This window comes from Temnothorax longispinosus, chromosome 9, assembly GCF_030848805.1.
Source record: "Temnothorax longispinosus isolate EJ_2023e chromosome 9, Tlon_JGU_v1, whole genome shotgun sequence".
Classification (NCBI taxonomy): Eukaryota; Metazoa; Arthropoda; class Insecta; order Hymenoptera; family Formicidae; genus Temnothorax; species Temnothorax longispinosus.
In genome coordinates, this window is record NC_092366.1 from 14,849,274 (window position 1) to 14,871,205 (window position 21,932).

The following is a 21,932-nucleotide window of genomic DNA, read 5'->3' on the forward strand; positions in this document are numbered from 1 at the left end:
TCAGGAGAAAAAAATATAGCTTATTTTAACTTGTTTTACATCCTTTTTCCTATATTAACCCTTACAGAAATTTAATACTGTAAGTGATTATTTGGCTGGTGATTAATTTTACTTATTTTGAGTATTAAAAACATTAACAACCGAAGGTTGGCAGCAGTCGGGAGAAAAACAGTGCTTTTAATACTCAAAATAAGTAATTAATTATTAACCAAATAATTACTTACAATATTAAATTTCAGCTGTAAGGGAAACTTTTTATAATACGTACTGTTATTTTTACTACATATTTCACCCTATCGTCTTAATGAGATATTTCTGGAAATGGAGAGTGAAGGATGAACTATTTTTAATGCAAACTGAGAACAAAGTCCGGAAGGGTTTATACAATTTACATTTACACGCGAGGCAATTGCCCGACACTGGGAGGTGGTCGGTTTTTATTTCCCGATCTATTTTTGGCCGCCTTTCGCGTCGTGCAGCTTCAACAACAGCCAGATGCGTTTATCGGTCGTCAGTGAGTTATACGAGCGATCGCGAATTCCACCCACGAGATGCACGCGTCTGGCGCCTCGTCGTCCATAATTATCCAAGGGGATCTTCCGAAATCTTTTGATTTCGAGAGAAAGAACAGATGAGAATACAAAATAACTCATCAGTTACGTGGTTAATATGATTTTTATAATCAATTGTCTGCTTCATCAATTTCTGCAATCGACGTTTAGTTTACACAATTTTTAGATATCTTTGAACTCTTATTTTAATATTGTCAACAGAAGTTAATCACAAATGTTATATTTATTTAAATTTCACGCTGATAAATGACTTTGTTTCTCTTCTCCGGGATTAAATTCAACATTTCACTGAAGATTGATCCGCTCGTGCATCACGATAGAATAGCGCTCTTTCATAAATCAGTAGATTTTGACCTTGCACCTTGTTGAACGCGGTTCGCTCGGCTTCCTGCCTGAGAAAGCTAACAGTTGTCGTAAATCACCGCGAACGACCGCGAACAAAACGTTGAAGTAGCTTCGGTCCATTAAGTCGCGCACGGAAAATTGCTCGCTCGGCACATAAAAATATGCAAGCGCATTCTGCATGGATGCTCGCGCAATTTTTCCTTCGTCTGCCAGCAAACTGGCACCGAATGAACGTTTAAGTTTAAGCGCCGTCGCTCATTCTCATCGTTTTTCATTGTAAAGCTTTATCGCACCCATCCCGCTCGGCATTGCCAACAAAGCGTCCGCGCACTTGTTTACGAGGGGCTTAACCATCCAGAGCAAACCGTCTCTTGCTTTTTTTAAACGAACATTGTGTCAAGAATTTTACGATTTATTGCCGGAATTCGCGCCTGCCGATGTGAAAGATGTGTTTAAAATAAAATTCCACTTGGTGCACCGTTATTATTCAGAAAATCAAGCAATTAGATTTAATTATTAAAATTTACGTCATTAAATTTACAACGAAGACATAGGAATAAGTTCTAAATTATATTATAAAAATATAAAAAAGAAATATTCTTTGAGCAATCAGTGGCACAGTATAATTATAATTATAACCATGCAGATTATTAATTTTAATCGTAATTCTGATGACATCTGTTCCGTTAAAAATGCCAATGCAGATTCGGAACGATTATTACCGAATCTGCGGGAAAGCTCGTGGCTCTCGCGACGCGAAAAACTTTCACGTGCGAACTGTCCCGAGCGCCGAAAACCCGGGTATGGGCCATGCGCGACTTTACGGAGATCCGGGTCCGTGTACTCCGTTCTAAAGATGTATTGGAGAAGTGTAAGAAGGGTAGGCTATTTCTGGTCGTGGGAGCCGAGAGTGAGACTCGCCGTGCAAACGGCTCTTAGCCACTTCGTACGCAGAGAGTAGTCTCGCTTTCGCCGCCTATCGCCGATATACCTTTCGGGAGGACGGCATCTCGCGAAAAGCCGAACGATGTGACCGGTGTAGTGTGTGTGATAATATTTTGCTCGGTGATTAGCACGAACGGGATTAGCTACGGAACCGATAAAGATTATATGGGAATAATGGAGAACGCGATGCACTGGATTGCACTGGAACGAGAACCGAATGACATCGAATACGTATAATAGACGGGAATAAATGAATAAAACTGATTTTCGCGGAAGAAGAAACGATATATGAGAAAAAAAAAATTTGTTATTTTTATCGACGAAACGAGATAGATCAAAGTTATTTCGAAAATCAATGTTTAGAAAGAAATTTATGTGTACGTGTGGAAAGAACTTTTGCTTCGCGAGAGGGGTTGAAAAAATTTCTGTGCAAATACTGAAGATTATTAATTTTTTTTACAAAAATTTACACATTTTCTATTACTTTTAAAGAACTATTATTAAATCGCGCCTGCATAAATATGCATATGCGGAACTAATGAGTGGACTAATTGAGAAATCAAGACTGCAGTTCGTAATATGTAATGACAAAAAGTATTTCTTTCAAAGCTATAAATATGAAAAGCAAACCGTGAAATCCTCTATAATATAATGTCAGTTCACAGGTGACGCGTGTGCTAGGTATTAAGCAATCGAAAGTTAAAATGTCAAATGGTTAAAAGCCCGTTCTGAGAAGAGAGAGCATAAATAATATTGAGCAGATGTAAGCTCAGGTAGCAAGACAAATTTCTTTTTAAATATGTAAATGATTAATTAATTAAAGACTGTCGATATACTAAAATTAACGAGTAATAAAAAAAGCCCTCTCTAGGCTTTGAGAGTCAAACGCGGTTAATTGTGAATGAGTTAACTGCGTCACATTTAATTAATAAATTAATACAAATTATAAGTCGTACGTTTCGGCTCTACTTTCAGCCGATTTATCTGTCTTCAGCGACATGGTGATAGATAATTTAAATAATCTAAAGTTAATTTTTTTCATAAAACGATAAAACTGTAATCAACTTTCCATATCAATTACAAAGATTTATAACGAGAAGTATCGACCATACGCCGTGGTCTAAATTAAATATCTTATTCAACAAAAGAGGAGATAATTGTGTGCAAGAAGTTATACAATCGCGAAATCGAGACACATATTGATGAATCGACAAAAGAGGTCGAAACGGAATTCAACGGATGATATCGCGGCGGGGGCGAGACGGCGCGGCGATGCGTATAAATGATTGAAAGCATGATTTTTATCGTGTGGATACTAAGTTTCGAGCTGATGTCCATTTGTCCGTGTCGCCGGCAAACGGTCTCGTTGACGGCATAAATAACGCGATTGGACATTAATTTCTGAAAAAGGAAGCGGTATAAATCGACCTTTGTTCTGAGTTTTGTTAAGACACGAGCTTTCGTAGCGCGCTCCTGAGACCAATGACTAATGATTTACACGATTTGTGAGCTCGTCGCGAATTTAGATGAATCTGAACCAGCCGAAATCTTAGAAACTTGACAATATCGACATACTTAAAATCGCAAAGAACACCACTAATAATCTCGAGTCATCGTGGAAGAGCACGATTGAAAAGAATAATCTCACAGAATCATGATGCATTCAATACAATCAAGAATAAACCATCGTCTATCTCCAGAATTGATTCAGAAATCCATGTGATAACATTTGCAATCGTAAGAAATCACCAAAGTGTCACTAATGACCTCACCAAGCGTCGAATAAATTATCTCGGTAGAAGACAATGTCCTTCTGCAGGATCACGGGTAAAAGTCGGGGTCTTCCCAGGCCGAACTACTTTCCGCTTCTACCGCCCATAAGTCCAGCGGATGCGAAGCGATTCTGCCGTATCACCGGCAAGTCCTACGGCCTACCGACCCATCATTACATTCCGGTGCTGCTGGGCGCGCACGCTCAGGACAAATCGAAATGCAAGATCACGACGAACGCGTCGGGCCTCGGCCCGCACCACTACACGGCCGGTCTGATCGTCGGCGAGAAGAAGCGGCACGTGGTGCTCAAGGATTATCGTTACGTCTTCCCGATCCTGGAGGGCGAGGGCGAACAGCAACGTGCTCTGCGAGAGCTTCTGAACGCGAAGCAAACGCCGATCGAGGAAGCGGAGAAGTTCGTGTACACGGTGGAGGAGCGAAGATGCAGCCTCGTGTTCCCGGCGAAATTGGAAGCCGCTGTCAGGGACGGAGACGTCAAGGACGTGATGCTGTCGAGGGATTGCGACACCGTTTTGCTAAGGCTGAAGCAGGGCAAGAACGTATCCGTGGATTTTAAAAATCTGGTGGATTTCGAGAATCTTTATGACGGCATGGGACCGCGAGAGGAGGTGCTGAAGGAACGGGCAAAGCTGGAGGCCGAGGCTAGGAAACGAAAGAGGAAGAAGCAAACCGCGCTGAATTACGCGAAAAAGTTCTTTGAGGAGAAGGAGAGGGCAGCCGACGAGGAAGAGCTGCAACGTACCAAGCAGCTTAAGCTAAGAAGCATCAAAGAAGAGGTCAAGGAGGAAACAGCGGAAGACTGGAGGCACGTGAATGCGGAACAAGCGAGACTCAAATCATTCGACATCGCGAACATGTCGAACATTCTCGAGGACGCAACGAAGCCAATTTCTAACGTATTAGACTGGAATTCGTTGCAGGACAACGCGAAGAAGCCAGCCGGCGTGCCGGTGATCGAAAAAATACCGATACCCGTAATGGCCGAGCCACAAATCATAGACCAAGAACCGATTTTATACGCCAGTCCCATATCCGAATCCGTGGGTGGTTTCGAAGCGATCGCGATCTCCAAGCCGCTGACACCTTTAATCGCGAAGCCGGACATTACGCTGCAGAGCGCGATTCGAAGTATCTCGCGGAACGAGCTCAAAGGGAGCGCGAACGTGACGGAGAAACTCCTACAGGCTGGAGAACAGGCGTTAGAATGTCTGCCTAAGATGGAGGAAATACCCGAGTTAGTGCGAAACCTGCCCGCCGGGAAAAAAACCACGATGCACAACGTTAAGGGTCTCAAGCTGGATATCAAATCAGTGGAGAGATTTGTCGCTGGCCAAACGGTGCACACACCTTCCGGCGCTGTTTTCGTCCCCGGCCAAACCTTGCAGACGCCTCAAGGTCCCACTTTCGTTCCTGGATTAACTCTTAATACGCCTGACGGTCCTCTCTTGGTTCCCGGACAGATCGTCACTGTAAACGAGCCGGACGGGGCGAGGACGCCGGTGTTTGTCGCCGGGCAGACCCTAACGACGGAGCGAGGCGAGCGTTTTGTACAAGGCCAGACGCTCCATACGAGCGAGGGGAGCAAGTTTGTCGAGGGTCAGACCGTTTTGACGGAAGAGGGTCCAAAATTCGTAGCTGGTCAAGTGATAGCAAACGGTACTTTCGTCGCAGGTCAGACCGTGGTCACCCCGGACGGGGTACGTTTCATGGCAGGCCAGACAGTCACGGATTATCGCGGTGAGCCGATTTTCGTGCCGGGTCAGAATGTGCAGATCAACGGCAGGCACGAATTTGTGCCAGGCCAGTGCGTCGAATCGCCGAGCGGCGAGTCCAAATTCGTTCCTGGACAGACACTGCTAACGGCCGAAGGCCCGCAGTTCGTTCCGGGCCAATACGTGACCACGAAGTCGGGCGAGATGCATTTTGTCCCTGGCGTTGCCAAAGAAACGGAAGATACCTCGACATTCGTGCCGGGAATGACCCTGGACACTCCAAAGGGTCAAAAGTTTGTGGAGGGCCAGGTGCTGAAGACTCCGGAAGGTATAGTATTCCGTCCGGGACGAACCGTCATCACCGAAAAGGGCTTTGATTTCATCGCAGCGAGCAAGTTCAACGAGGTGATCTTTCAAGACGCCGGTCCCGTCGGTATACCTGTGGATCCAAAGACCGCGAGTGCGATATCAACTCTTCAGCAACGTGAGGTCTTCGGTCACATGGTGCAGACGGAGAAGGGTATCGAGTTCTTCCCGGAGAACGCGAAAAAACTGCCGGAGGGTCGAAAAATCGTGCCCGGTCAGCTGGTCACCGGCGACAAGGACGGGCCGCGTTTCGTACCGGGTGTCATGACCGAGGACGGCTTCCTGCCGGGGCAAATAGTCACGACAGAGAAAGGGGAGGAATTCGTACCGGGCCAGGTGATCGACACCAGCAGCGGGCCGAAATTCGTGCCTGGCCAAATAGTGGAGACCCGGACCGGGCCCAAGTTCGTGCCCGGTCAAACGGTAGACACGCCGGACGGACCGCGTTTCGTGCCGGGTCAGATCGTCGACACCAAGGTAGGACCGACGTTCATCCCCGGTCAGGTGATCTACACCGAGGAAGAGGGATCCAGATTCGTGCCGGGACAAGTGGTGGACACGCCGGACGGACCTAGATTTGTACCGGGTCGCGTGGTGGAAGCCGGCGAAATGGGCGTGACCTTTGTACCGGGCCAAATCGTGCAGACGGAAGAGGGGCCTTGTTTCGTCGCCTCCGATCTCATTGATACACCCGAGGGCGAGCTGGAATTCTCCGTACAGGGCTTCGAGGTTACCCCCGAGGAGCTGCGACTGCTACGGCCGCAGCATATGCACTACAATCCGCGCTTTCGCCATCGTGGCGAGACCAGCATAGATGCTAAGATGCTGCGCGAGCTGTCCGAGGCGGGATTGTCCGTGGGGCGAAAGGTCGCGACGAATCTGCCGACGGTGGACGTGGACGTGGATCCGAAGGCAGTGGCCTTAGAGCAGGCCCTCGCCGTGGCGACGACAAAGTTGGGCCTGCAAGGTGGTACAGCGATAAAGTTGGCGCAAGTTATGTCGACAATTGCGCAATTAGCGAGAAACATTGTTTTGCAGCAGCAGCAACAACAGCAACAGAATTCAGATACTGCAAATGCGATAACGTTGACGAACGGCAATCGATCACCCGTTAATGAAACTGAAAGCAGAATAAACAATGACAATAACGTCGTGTCACTTCGAGGTATGATAAGGACAGCAATCGCAGCAGCTGTCCTTACGATATCGGACGATCAACAAGTAATATTGGACAATAGCAATTCTCAAGACTTCATCTACTCCTCCATCAGTGAATCATTCAACATGCTGTTACGTCAGACTGATCGAGATGTCGATCAGTCAGTGGACGAAATCCTAAAAATTCTCTTAATCCCGCAGAATCGTAGTTCCTTTTGTCAAAGCGTATTGTCGGAATTGTTAGATACCAAGAACAGCAAAGTGAACATACTCAAGTCGACTGTGAGTCCGGACCAGCCGTTGCGGAGGGACGCCGTGCTCGACAAGCTATCGATGGTTCTCGAAGAAGAGCACGGCGCGGACTTGATCGGCCCGGCCTTTCGAGCCGTCTCGAAAAACGATCCCGAGCTAGTGTCACTCGTCCTGGAGAACGTGTCGCGGCACGTGGCGGACGTCGCGACCGAGAAGGAGGCTGCGGAGACGGTCTACAAGGCGATCGTCCAAGCGGTCCGAGAATCGAGCGAGATTCGCGTGAAGGAGCTGCTGAACGCCAAGGGGCCGGACGTTCGCGAGATGCTGCTTCAGGCGGTGGGCCTGGCACGAGCCTTGGGGATGTCCGATACGGCGAACAGCTTGTTGTCGGTGATCAGCGACGAGAAGTCCACTCGGGCGCTGGCGAACGATCGGGTGACCATGGACGTGCTGAGGAGGCTCGCGATCATGAGAAAACTCGCGGAAGAGCGGCCACCTTTCATGAACGCCCTCGGACAGCTGTGCAGCGATCCCGAACTGGCTAGGATGGATCCGCGATTACGAACCCTCGTGAGAGAGAGCGCCGCGCTGATGATAGTACCCGAAGAGACCCCGTTGCTGTCCTCAGCCGACGTTCCTACCGCATTGCTGTGCGCCGACAACAGCCTAGCGATGGAAGAGTTCCTCCTAAGAAGGAGCCACAAGCGGTCGGCCATCTTCATGATTTTGAAGCAGGGTATGCAGGCGGTCGTGCCTAGAGAGGCCTCCAGATCGGTGTTGACCGGTGAGGTCGCCTATACCGTCCTCGACGAGGACGGTATACATCACTTTGAACCGTTACACGTGTTTTCGGCGCTCAGGCTGAATCGTCCGGCCGCCCATCGATTCTCCATGTACTGTTGCCCGGTAGCAAAGGAGGTGGACATCGACGGCGAGGTAATGTCCACCACCTTCACCGGCACGACGTCGATCGCGAGCAGTCTGGATGGCTCTGCCAATGGCAGTTCCAACAAGCAAGAAAGCAATGGTACAGCAACTCTATCGAAATCCGAACAATCAGCCGCGTTTTATTCAGTTAGCAGGAAGAACACGCCTAGTCTGAAGAGGTTGAACGGCGCTCGGCAATGGGGCAGCTTTGAGCGGGTAAAGTATTAGGAGGATAAAGACTGAGAATGAACATTTGTTAATATTTATGGGTTCCATCGAAGCTGATAGTATTTCATTTTCCATAAACTTGATTAATTATACTTACAATTAGCCACACAAAAAAAAGAATGTCAAATCAAAACTTATATACCCGTATATACGCAACAAACTATAATCTTCTTATAAGAATTTCAATTTTTTATTTCAACGTTTTTTCGGTTAAACTACATAAAACTTCGTTTAACTAAATAATTTCATTCGAGCAAGTTTTCTTCATTTAACACAATATATAATCTTATTTCAAGATTATAGATTGCGTACATACGAGTATGTAAGTCTTGATTTAATACTTTTTTTCTGTACAAGGAAGTGATTCAGTTAGATCCAATTTCGAGATTCCAATTTCTTGCTAATTCTTTCTGCGCTGATTCCAAAATCTGGTCTCTATATTCTTCTATTAAAACAATAATTTTAACACAATTCAACTACGTTTTACAATTCACGAAATAAACGCATCATCTCTATCTTTATTTCAAGGTGCACTTGAAAAAGAAAGTCAGATACAGTTTTTCGCTTCTATTTGTGCCGTCGTATTTTCGTTTCCAGGGATCCTCGGAGAATTATGTCGTCGTGAAGGACTACGTAGCGGACAACGACGGATTCACCGTGAACGTCGGCGACATCGTCGAGGCTGTCGAGCACGACGGTGCGGCAAAGTAAGCAATTTTTAGTTCAAGGATATACAATTCAAAAAAGAGGGAAAAAAGGAAGGTATAGCTCCTCTCGATTGTCATCACGCCGCTTTAATACGTATCCGCGAGAGCGTACACGTGGGTGGCAACCGTTTCGTGGTGGATAAAATCCACCGCGCGATCTAAAGATAGCCCGCGCGACTCATCGCGTTCACACGCGTCGTCCTCACGCGCAGCGCGCGTCGACATGTCCCCGCGATAACGATTGTCCAAGGCTGTTTATCATCGATTTATACCCCGAGATCTCGGCGCGTACACGCGGAAGCGATAGGATATGAGAGATCGGATCGGAGTCGAGGCGCATTTATGGCCAGCAGATGCATCTCGCACTATTAACGTTGACGCTGGTCTCTCCTCGCGAGAGAGCGGGCGTGGATAAATATCGGATCTTAAAGGCCGCTGTTGTTTGTACGCGCAACTGTGCGGCCGCAATTATATACTTTCGCGTCCACCGTCGAATGCCCCGCGGCTTTTCTGCACGGTCGTCGCGAAGGAAACCCGTGGGGGACCTCGGTCAAGCTAATCCGGATGTCGAACCGAGTATGGGTGGACGAGGATCATTGCCCCGCGAGTGTGAGATACGCTTTTGAGCTTCTGTTTGCACACCCGCCTGCGGCGTTCTATTTTTACGCCGCACGGTGGTTTTATTGGCGTTCGGCATGTCCCGTTCGAGCTGACTTATTGCGCAAAATTTGTGAATGCTTTTGACAGATGGAAAATTCGCGCGGAATTTACGGTCGCATAAAGATGCTTGCGGCGGCGATCTCGGGTTATGCAAGAAAACTGGCTCGCTTGTACAACGCATGAGTAATCCTCGAATGGCCGAGGATAAAAGTCTCACGGAACTGCTCCTAAATCGCATATGGGACTTTTGGAGTGAAGTAATATAACGGCGGAAGAACATCGTGCCGCGTGAAAGCTACGCCTTGCTGTTACACGCTGTAAAATTAGCACAGCACATGGCTTTCAGTTACATCCGCAAAATTAACAAGGTGGAACGGCATGTTGCCGAAATATAATCCGCAAATGGCACCCCTCATTCCACCGCAATGCTTGCGAAACATCCGCTTTAATCGCTTTGCACGCTTAAAGACTCACGCGGTTGACTTCGATAACAAATAGACAGTTGGTTCTGTAACAAAGACATAAAGATATGTGCAACAAACATATAACATCGAGAGAGAGACAAGTCTTTTTTTATGAAGTCTTCGTCGCTTAAACGAACGAGAACCATGCAGCAGGTGTTTCGCGTTGTTTTAGGAAAGCGAGGATGGACCCCGACTTAGAGGTCGAAGTCGGCGATATCCTGGACAACTCAGCTGCCAAGCACAAGCTTTCAATTCGGCCGCGTCGAAATCACGCAGATCCACGTGCTCGAAGCAGCCCAAGCGTCGACTCGGACCCGAGCCTTCAAAGGTAAGAGGCCAAGGTACCGAAACAACCGAGACAACCGAGACCGAGACGTTTCATTTGTGTTTCTACCTTGGGAATCGCGTCTGATAACGAGACGGCTAGAATTACAACGTTCCGCATCCGCTAATTTTGTCGCCGAAAGCGTAAATTATTAGCTTCTTCGATGCACGATATTTCATCCTGTTCTCGTAACAAAGCCCGACCGACTGAAAATAGAATAATGAAGGGTGCGACATTAAATTTGGACTCATCAAGAACACGTCACCGTCGACTTCCTGTCGTAAGTCGCTTTGATTTTTAAACAATGATCTTAATTCGAGAAATATCCCAGACAGCACCATGTCCAAAATCGTGACATAAGACGTCTTTTATCCATATTTTCGTAAGACGTCTGAAAAATGTCTAAAAGATGTCTTATGTGCCGCTTTTGGACAAGTGTGCTGTCTGGGATGTATTAATTTTCAAAAAATAAACAGATTAGTTTCAACAAGTTAATGATGACGAACAATTTGATAAAGTATCATAAAAAAATTAAGTCCAGAATCTCAATCATAAATAAATATATTGAATTATGCTATACCGATTGTAGCAAATATTATTTTGCAATCCACAAGAAAAGATGATGGGAAGATCTATTTGTACAAGCAAATGTTGCAATAAAAACTGTTTTAGCCAAAAATATAAAATAATACATTACTATAAAATTTAATATCCAAACACCATAAAACCGAATGTTTATGGCAAGTGATTCGATGAATCTCTTTGCCGTCGCATCGTTAACGCGTTTAACGGAACAGTCAGTCAAATACCTGTGCGACACGTGTGCGTTTAAATACGACAGGCGAGACAGAAGCGGCCCGTTGTCATGCGAGCCGCATTGAGAGCAAACTTGGACTTGCACAGTTCCGAAATAAATTCAACACCGCTGAATTATGGACGACGCTAGACGCTAATGAAGATTAAGCATTTATAAACGTCTTGGGCAATAATATCTCGCGCGATCATATCTCTGCGTGATTGGCGGCAGGCCAGTGTCAGTAAAACCGATAGCGCACGACTTATCGCCAAAGGGAAACCTTCGAATGTCAAAGGAAGGCACCGACATTAAAGAAATATTGCGGATGTTTTGCAGAAACTCAACATATTTATAACTTCAGAAAACTATATTTTTAGACTAATTCAATATGCAATATGTTTTATTACTTAAAAAGTTAAAGCGATATTGGAATTTGTGAGGCTGACACATATATAATGCCACACCTCTCTGTAGTCATGAGAATGAAAACGTATGACAAAGCACCTATGTAGCAATTCAAGCACGTTCGCCAACAGATTTTGCGTTCTGTGAATGGACGATGACTTCGATGACAAGATGGACCGATGCCTTAGTCATTTTGTGTAAATATAACTGCGCGACTCCTACGCTTTCGAATGTCTATCTATATCATCTCTTTCGATAACATCCGATTCGATCTAGTCTAGTTATTAGATGAATTTTAAAATTTATCGACGAAAAGTATCGACAACAAAGTTTATATAAAAAATATTTACAAAAAATGACCATTTAATTAGTTTTTTAAATGCTAAAAATGTACAATCGGATTATCAGAAATGATTAATATGACTATCATGACTTCAATGAAGTGTTATTATCAAAGACATAAAATATTATAAAATTGTCGAATGTCTGCAATCTTAGACAAATGCAAGTATTTGGCGAAAGATATTTCTCTTTACAATATGCAAATGTCTAATAGAATTTGTTACTTTACAGGGTATACGTTCGAACATCTGACGGAAGGCAAGGATGGCTACCTTCATCCATTTTAATGCAAACGGCACTTAGCGAAGAAACTTCATCAATGAGTCGGCCAGAAGATTCTCATTATCGACGAGAGTATGTATCTGCACTTAATTTTCAACTTTGTAAACGCGTTCTTATACTTTTCAATTAAATTTGAAGTCAATTTTTCCTTCTATCTATACTTTATTTTATATCACAAACTTAATTACGATACTCTCAATCTTTGCAAACATTTTATGCTATAATTAATACAATTAACAGTAAGACAAAAATGTTTCAACATTCGCTTTGCTTACAGAGCTGTCGTGAAAGAGCTAATCGAGACGGAGGAAGAGTTCGGCAGGGATGTTCAGCTCGTCGTCGAACGTTATTTGAAGCCCCTCGACAATCCTGGCGTCCCGCGGGCCGTACGAGATAACAAAGAAATTATCTTCACTAATCTGAAGCAAATAGCTGATTTTCATAACACGTATGTATTTACAGCAACATACGCTCATAGGAAAACGCAAAGGTGCGTTGCAACACTCTCAGACGAGCATTCATGGATACATTATACAATACCTGACACACTTCTGTTTTTTTTTTGTTTAATTGGCTTTTATTCAATTTAGTGAAAATAAAGAATATTAGACGTACACACTTATTTCTAGGCGCAAATAATCTGTGAAGTTTATGAAATAATATTATAAATATTATAAATTTTATCGTCCCATAGATTCAGTATATTTACGGAGATTATACAGATTATGTATTATTATTTATCTAAATATTCTATTATGTGAATTACATAAAACATAAATAATTATTTTATTTTATTATTCACAATTGCGAACACATCGAAGAAACACATGCACACTCGAGTAATTTTTTAATGTACATTTTTTGTTATTGGCTTATCAATTATATCACCAAAAGATCGGCACACAATACTGTATTATACACGATCACGTTATATACGCATACAATTCTCCACACATTATTCTTTCACTTATAGCGGAATACGATGTACAAAGCGTAAGTTTATCGTCGAAGCGTATTTTGTGTGATAGTGTGCTTCTTCGTATATGTGAACGTGCCCCCAAAAATTAATCTGTATCTATATTATCGCTTTTTGAGAACTTAATTACAATGCCCTACTTTAACGTTAGACATGATTTTAGATGTAACAAATCAAATATTACTGTAAAACTGCATAAGCTTGAAGTAAATATATATAGATATTTATAATCTCGTTACAAAAGAAAATTATCATGTTACTTATGACATTGATGTACGACATTGGTAGAAGTTGATTTTGTACTGACTACGTTATTACTAACTCGACCGATGTTAATTCATCAGCACTTATCGATGTTGATCTTGCTGTTTTAATCTGAGATTAAATTAGATTTAAATTTCTTTCGTGAAACCCGTAGGACTCGTTTCCACCCTCTGTATATCAGTAAATAATAGTGACCATTTCTCAAAATATGCTACATTTCTTGGGTGACTAGACTACCCTTGCATTATGTATCGCTCCTAAATGAAGCGTGTCGCAATCTGAAGATGACACAGACTTCCATTCCGTAGCATGTTAGGCGTGGTGTGACTTTGGCATGATAATTAATTCCGGCCTTACTTAGATCGTTCGGCAGGGTGTTGATCGAGGGCGTCAAGTATTATGCGGATCAACCACGTATGCTCGGCAGAACTTTCTTGAGACTGGTAAGTGCATATACATTGTCAGTAATCGTTATTATTAAAATAATTATGTTGACGTTCGCATATTAAAATAATTATTTTTAATTGTATTTGTATAATTCTCTGCGCAAGAGCGCAAAATGAAATAGTGTTTCTTTGATATGTGAGAATTGCACTTGTGAAGATATAAAATGGAAATTTTTATGAGCGAACATTTTATGAAGAAATACATTTGACATTACGTTACGCAGCTAATGCTTTGATCGAATTGTTTAAAGTTTAAAGTATAACAAACGCTATTCTATTCCAGGAGAGAGACTTTGACAAGCACGTGGCGTATTGCAGAGACGAGCCCGCTGCTCAGGAATTTCTTCAGACAAACGACGAAGTACGCGAATACTTTGAGGCAAGTTGTGTTCTATCATTACAATCGCGAATTTCTTACTAATTTGTGGATGAGAGTGTCGTTCTTAGATAAGTATTAATTAAGCTTGAATTAGCGAGACTGAAATGCGAGATTCAATTTCCAAACTAAATTGGATTACCTATAAAACTTAACCACGCGAATCGTAACAAATTGGCATTAATGATGTAAATATCAAGACTATAATATAGGTATGATGGCAAACTAATATTTCACTTTTCTAAAAATACTGAAAGATATATTTACGTCTAGGTGCAAAATCAAATATAAACTATTAACAAAATAATAATAATAATAATAATAATAATAATAATAATAATAAAATAAAAATATAAAAATAGATATAAATTAAATACTAGATACTGTGCGTGTGTGTGTGTGTGTATTAAAACGCACGTATATCGTGGCATATTATACATGATATTTTTATGTCTTAAAAAATATTTTCTGCAGACTGTTTATTACTTATTATAATAATATCTTTTAAAAGCTTCTGATACAGCCTACATAACTGCTCTAAAACTTCAAAATAGATGTCTTTTTATTTGTAACTTCAACACGTCACGCGTGTTGCGAGCTTTTATCGGAATTCCATATTCGATCGCCGCGGCGCGGCGGCGGTATGGATCGGAGAAAATGATGTAATTATATAACATGCGGGGGATATATGCGGGCGTGTGTCCAGCCCTCGAAATAGCTGAGTTTATTCTTAACAGACGGAACATCTTTCGCTTCTCTTACCTACGACTGATAGTATCGAGATGCGTGCTATTCGGAAAAATGCGTTTTTATTAAAGTTCAGAATACACATCATAGACAATATTGTATATTACGACATCGACACTACTGCGATATTGTAGAAAAGAACATTTTCCATTGTTGAACGTATTTTGTCACAACATAAAACTGTTTCAAAATTTATATTTATAATTTGCAACTTTTCTGATGTAAAATTATGTTATCAGTTAGATAGTTAGAACAATCAAGAGATTAATCTGGTTTTCAATAAGACTCAAATTCTCTGCGAAATTATTTTAATCGAGCAAGGTACTCCAGATTTTTATCGTCTTCCTGCGGATTCTTACGCATCCTTTACACGTGCTGGAGGACGAATAAGAGGAAAGAGATTGCTGGGCGATAGACACGAGAAGAACGCATCTCGGGACCCAGTGTATCGATGATCTCCGCGCGATCTTCGTGTTGTTTTCGCGCGTGGTCAGTCGCACACGAAATCGTCCGGCGTCTAAGTATAGCCGTTGCCGTATTGGTCTTCCGAGTTTGCCGCGGCGGCGGTTGCGAGCGCCCGAAGATTCCTCCTCAGTACCGCGGACCACTGACCACCACGCCGTCCGTATGTGAGAATCTCCGCGCGATCCAAGAAATCTGATCAGGAGCCGGACTCCTGTGCGCAGTCCATCTGCGAGCACCCTTCGCGACGACCGTATCTCGACGAAATACCTCGACCAGTACGAAGTACCTCGATCTCAGGGTGTTCCTTCCCCGTTCAAGGTGCGCGTCCAATGGCAAATACACTCTGCGTTCTCCGTTCTCCAAATGTTCTTCCGTTCTGCTATGCGAAAGTTGCGAGACGCCGCGATACGTCAATCCCGTGCGTCGTCGTCATCCCGTTGTGCGAACGTGGTGACCACGCGCTCTGCGGGGGTGACACACACCCGCAGTTTGCACGCAAAATTCAGTCACACATCCAAAAATACACGTGTTCATTCCAAATCTTCCCCGCGGGTGTCGAATTACGGTGTCTCGGCAAATTCGTTCGTTGCGCCGCGAGAACCACCGTTGAGGGCACCTCGATCTCGGTTGTTAGCCCGAAAAACGTGCTATGATTTATCGGTTCCTCAATCTGCTCTAATTACGAGTCACGCTTCGTGAACTAGATAGATACGGAAATAGCAATGAGATTTGTGTATGCGCGACAGAATTTCAAGTTTGATATATTAAATTTATCATGAAAAGATTGTAAGTAGGAGAACGTATAGCTTCAGTCCGAGATCACATAGATGGGTAGAAGCATAAGAATAATGAAGGAACTCTTATAGGAATCTCGGTGAAAATTAAAGATCTAAGATTTGAACTCTCATTAATATAACTTTAATTTCATGTAAAACGTTTTGTGTATAGAATTTACACAGAAATTTGTTCTGAATATCTATATACCACGACGTTGACAAAACTGGACGTTCCAATCAGTCGTACCATCGCTTCTTGCAGGAGTTGAGCCAGACTCTGGGTGACGACAAGAGTATATCAGAACACCTGAAGCTCCCGATACAACGCATAAACGACTACCAGCTCCTGTTAAAGGTATGTAAAATAACATTTTGCTTTCATTTCGACGAGATTCACTGCAAGATCGCAATATTTTCTGTCTCATAATCTTATTATGCAAACACTCACGACAACACAAACGCATCATTAACTTGCGAGTTTTGAACAGCATCTTTAAAGAGATTATTTTCAAAAGTGAGTAATACAAGAATGTTTTAGTACGCTCGATACTTTTTTAGCTGATGAAATCGTGTAACGAGACAATATATGAGACAAAACTGAGTACACAAGATATACAGCACGACCTATATTTCCACTCGAATTTTATTGCGCCGGACGGAAATAGCGCGGCGCTAAAGCGCTTTCCACTTTGCCTTGAATTCGTGTCTCCTCGACATAATTATCACAGCCATTCATTCGACGTATACATTACAGATTAACGAGACGCGCGTCCTCCTAATTTTAAATCACGCAACAAAATTGCCATTAATATGTGTCTCTTAAGAATTTAGAATTAATTTAACAGATATTTTTATTTGTATTTAATTTTTTGCATAATAGAAAAGTATAGAAGAATTCTAGATCTAACAAAAAATTTGCATAATCTAACAATTGCATCAAGATTGTTCAAGTATTTATATAGTGTTCGTCGTGACATTCGTCTAAGCCTCTAAGCCAAGTGGATTAATTTTATTAGCAAGTGGGCCAGTTGCCCGGGAAAATGAACATCAAGGCGGCAACTTTTACATTGAAGTATAAGCAAGAATGATTTGCGGTTAAATAGTTTTTGGCCTATACATTGTTTGTTGATAGCAGACCGCCGCCGCTCTAACGACTACGTGTTTTAAAATAAGCGTGGTAAACATTCAGAAATCTGAAAATATAACGTAGTTAATTATTCCTTCGTCGACATCAACAAGTTTGTTAAATTTAGAACAAGTGGAGTGTATAATCGTACGACTTCCTCGAGGACTTCCTCTATTAAGAAATCCTTTCCGTTCTCACGCGATTAAAAGTTCCTTCGTACTTTAACGTAGGATATATCTTTCGATAAATCTGGCCTCTCTAAAAACGATGCGGTAGAACATTTCGCGTTTGTGTTCGCACGAATGTGTGGGCGTTGTACGGATTTAGCGAGCTAAAAGCGCGCGTTCGTCTATACAGTAGATTATCTATCGAGTCACGACTTAGCTTCTATGGAAAAAGTCTATGCAAACACGAGACAGGTGCAAGCGTGGAAAATTGCGACGGTAATAATCGTATATCGAAGTATATAAGTTAATTCGGTCCAAGGATGAGAGTAGCGACCTTGCGTAAAATTCGTGCGATCGTAGACGGACTGAAACGAATCTCACGTCGGTTTATTCCGTCGCTATAAAGTTATCGAATTCATTAACTAATTGAATTTATAGTACAGAAAGAAATTAACGAGTGTATTTGCGCATATTCTTTGCAGGAGCTGGTGAAGTATTCGACCCGATTAGGCGAAAATTGCGACGACCTACAAAAGGCGCTAGAGTTGATGCTAGGAATCCCCCATAGGGCGACCGACAATAAATTTATAAGCAATATCGAAGGGTACAAAGGGAACATTCACAAACTTGGTAGATTACTCACGCACGTAAGTATATGTATGTTAGAAGATAATAAGGAGAAAATTAGGAAATGTGGAAGAGTTAAATGTAATAAAAAAAAATTCCTACGAATTTAATATCTGGTCGTTTTGCTTGCGATAATAAGATACGAACAAGTAGAATTTTACCAATCGTAAAATCTTAAATTCTTGATTAGATAAAAATTGCGTTACGTGTTTTTCAGGAATGGTACACGGTTATTGATAAAGAAGGAAAAAGCAAAGAAAGATACTTATTCCTTTTCAAAGCACGAATTCTCATTTGCAAAGTCAGACGGATATCGGAGGACAGATCAGTTTTCATCTTAAAGGACATTATTCGAGTAAGAAAGGATCGAAAAGACGACATTGCAATATTTGCAATTAAACCGCATAGAATAATACAACACATTCGATGCTTTGTTCCAGTTACCGGAAGTAGAAGTGAAGGACCATCTCGACAACATACGATCGTTTGAACTCCATAATCCGGCTGTATCCAACTACCCCATCACTTTAGTAGCTCACAAAGATCCCGTGAAAGCCTGCTGGCTCAAGGAAATCCGTCAGTACGCGAGTGATTTGGTCGCTCTCGCCGAGCATGCAGCGGATGATCTTCAAGTGACCGAAGAAGTACCGGAAGGCAAGGACGAGCTCAGGAGTGAGGAGAAGCCGGTGCCGGTGAAAATCGAGCCGCCGCAACCGCAAGCCACAAATCCAGTATTGCCTAAAACTCAGAGTAACCCGAAGGAAGAAGCAAAGGCGAAGACAGACACTAAGGACTCTACGAAAGTCGCGGAGAAGAGGAAGGACTCCGTGGGCACAACCGATACGTCGGAAATAAAGAAGACTAAGATCGAAGAAGCGCAAGCAGACATGTCCCGAAGATATTCCGCGAGTCGATACAGCGCCTCTTCGAAAGTCGTGGAAGGTGAGAGCTTGTTGGTGAAATCGTCGTGTACTAGAAATCTTTCATCTAATTTGATGTCGCATGTGGAAGCTCGTTAAAACTGGTAAATCAATGTTGCGCCAAACATATGTCGTTGTTGCAACGCTTATTATACATATATTTGTTTATTTGTCAAATTCAAGAATGTCGAGAATAATTTACGGAGGAGTCATTTCTGAAATATCGTTTCTCTCGGCAAAGTGCCAATAAATCTCGCACCATTTCATATGGTGCTCACAGAAAAAAAAAGAAATAATTTTAAGCTTTCTAATCCGAATCTTATAAACGTACTATATGTCAAGTAGTAAGGTAGTTCCCGATTAATATCTCTGTAGAGTATTCGTCGGTATCGAGCAGTCGTAATGGCGTGTCCTCCTTCATGGAATCGGCGGCGTCCGCTGTCGAGACGAGAATGTCTTCCTCGTCGCAAGGGATGGGTCGGATATCGGAAAGCACGACTTCCTACGAGACTGCGATCGCCGGCGGTGGCACGGCAACGGACACGAACGTCGAAAGCAGAACTGCCAAAATCACTCTTGACACCGACGCCGGCAAACCGGTGTTTATCAAGACGATAGAAGGATGCAGTGTAGAACGTAAGTATGCGACGAAGTTTTCAACAGTTACATTATTGTTAATTACAGTGATATTTTTGTTAATTAATAATCGGGGGCGTACGAAAGTGTATAGCATTAAACGATCGCTAGGCATAATACGTACACTTCTCTCTTCGATTATCACAAGACATAAGATACATTTTTATTGTTTTAGCGATGCAACCAAAAAAGGCATTGATACACGCCATAGGTAAAGTGACACGTACTTTGCTTTAGTTTATCAGCGTTCACTGTTCTCTATATTTCTTTTATATATCTTTTCATGTGTTTTTTTTATAGATCAATAGAGTACACGGCTTTTAGGCGTAATATCACGTGGCTGGTTAAACACGCTTTACACGCTAAAAATCATAGATGTTCGCTCTATACACAATATCTACACTAAACATTTACATTTCACTACACTGACACGTTATTCCGACATCAACATCATCTCTACACTCACAGACATTTGCAGTGACATATATTCACACTATATTGCTTCTTTAATCGTAAAGCGACATCAAGGCATTTGTTTAGAAATATATATTTATGTATATGTATGTTATATTCTCGACGAAATTTTTTATAGCAAATGAGTTCTTTGTCAGATATCAAATAGTAATATATTTTGATACGCACTTTAGAGTTTGTTCCCCGATGCACATTCATATTTTCATAAATCACGATATCAAAAGCAGTGTTATGTGTCATTCACACTTGATGTATATGTATATACGTATGTGTAACAGTCAGATCGTTATTGTACATGTAATAACTACTGTAAATCCATTCTGGAATCATTTTTGTACTCCTCCCTATTTTGATGTTGAAAGGAATCACATTAAAGTACGGCACATTCGACGCTGTTTATTTTGAATATTTTTAGATATAGGACAGTCGTATTGGAATTGACGGACTCGCTTCTCATCGCTCTCATTCCCTTCGGAATCACGACGCATCGTTGCTTCGCGCTAACACGAACTGGTTTTTTTATAGCCGGGGAAGTTGCCACTTTCGAGTGCACGATGTTAACCAGTGACTCGACCACCAGGATGCAATGGCTGAAGGATAATAAACCGATGGAAGACAAGCTGGCCGATCGCGTCACCACCACGATGGCCGACAATACGTGCAAGCTTGAGATTCAGAACGTTCACGAGTCAGATTCCGGCATATACATCGCGCGTGCTCTGAATGCGAACGGCGAAGCGACGTGCACCGCTCAATTAGTGGTTCAACAATGTAAGTAACAATGTTATGATATGTTACAATTCTGAACACGATAAATAATTTTGTTTCTTTATTGATGTAAAATATTGTAGTGAGTTCAGAAGAGAAGAAGGCAAGGGCAGAAGCGAATGCTCCTATATTTTTGGTGCGTCTGAAGGACACCGAGCTCCTCGAGAATACCTACCTACGTTTCATGATTAAAGTCAAAGGAGATCCTAATCCGGAAATGAAATTGTAGGTTTCAAATTTTCTCTAATGCTCTATTTATATTTTAGAATTAAAAACAAAAGAAAACAAGAAACTCTTTTAAATATTAAGTAACAAAAATTTAAAAGATGTGCAATAGACGTTAGAAGGATTTCGGAAAAATTGAGAGATCCATTTCAAACGTCTGTGGCCTGAGAAAAATCGATACATTAATACGCATATTTTTCTTAGCTTCAAGAACAGCACCTTGATTGACGCGAAGCACGAACGCGTGAAAATTATTCGGGACAACGCCGAGAAGGGATTTTACGAGTTGGTGATCGCTGACGTTCAGAAGCAGGACGCTGGAAAGTATTCCTGCACGGCTATGAATCGCTACGGCGAGGCTACGTGCGAGGCGGTCGTGACGGTGACAGATGAAAAGCCACTTTTCCAGGGTCTTCCCGAAGGTCTTCTCGAGCTTGGAACCGAGCCGCGATTTATTTGGATGCGCGACGGACAGACGTTCGATCCTGAAGAGAGATTTAAGGTTCTCTTCAAGGATAACGAGGACACTCTGGCACTGGTGTTCCAGCACGTGAAGCCCGAGGACGCCGGTCTTTACACGTGCGTGGCGCAGACCAGCACAGGTAAAAATTACATTGTGTGATAATTAATAATATTAATTCAATATTGCTCTGTCACGT

The 21,932-nt window shown here is 42.6% G+C and overlaps 1 protein-coding gene across 5 annotated transcripts in view; it reads left to right on the forward strand.

The window, feature by feature from the left end:
• Positions 1-1,863: 1,863 nt before the first annotated feature.
• Positions 1,864-21,932, forward strand: part of Obsc (Obscurin) — a 35,939-nt gene continuing 15,870 nt past the window's right edge. For 2 of the 5 annotated variants that reach the window (XM_071788846.1, XM_071788847.1), the window contains exons 1-16: positions 1,866-8,287; positions 8,897-9,006; positions 10,303-10,458; positions 12,230-12,352; positions 12,558-12,728; positions 13,882-13,963; positions 14,250-14,345; positions 16,593-16,685; positions 18,106-18,270; positions 18,468-18,605; positions 18,691-19,192; positions 19,546-19,806; positions 19,982-20,017; positions 20,806-21,051; positions 21,132-21,273; positions 21,478-21,875. In XM_071788846.1, coding sequence (XP_071644947.1) covers positions 3,668-8,287; positions 8,897-9,006; positions 10,303-10,458; positions 12,230-12,352; positions 12,558-12,728; positions 13,882-13,963; positions 14,250-14,345; positions 16,593-16,685; positions 18,106-18,270; positions 18,468-18,605; positions 18,691-19,192; positions 19,546-19,806; positions 19,982-20,017; positions 20,806-21,051; positions 21,132-21,273; positions 21,478-21,875 — 7,339 coding nt within the window. In that variant the 5' untranslated portion in view covers positions 1,866-3,667. Of the gene's footprint in view, positions 8,288-8,896; positions 9,007-10,302; positions 10,459-12,229; positions 12,353-12,557; positions 12,729-13,881; positions 13,964-14,249; positions 14,346-16,592; positions 16,686-18,105; positions 18,271-18,467; positions 18,606-18,690; positions 19,193-19,545; positions 19,807-19,981; positions 20,018-20,805; positions 21,052-21,131; positions 21,274-21,477; positions 21,876-21,932 lie in introns of all 5 variants that reach the window. The other 3 variants (XM_071788843.1, XM_071788844.1, XM_071788845.1) reach the window with 3 other exon arrangements.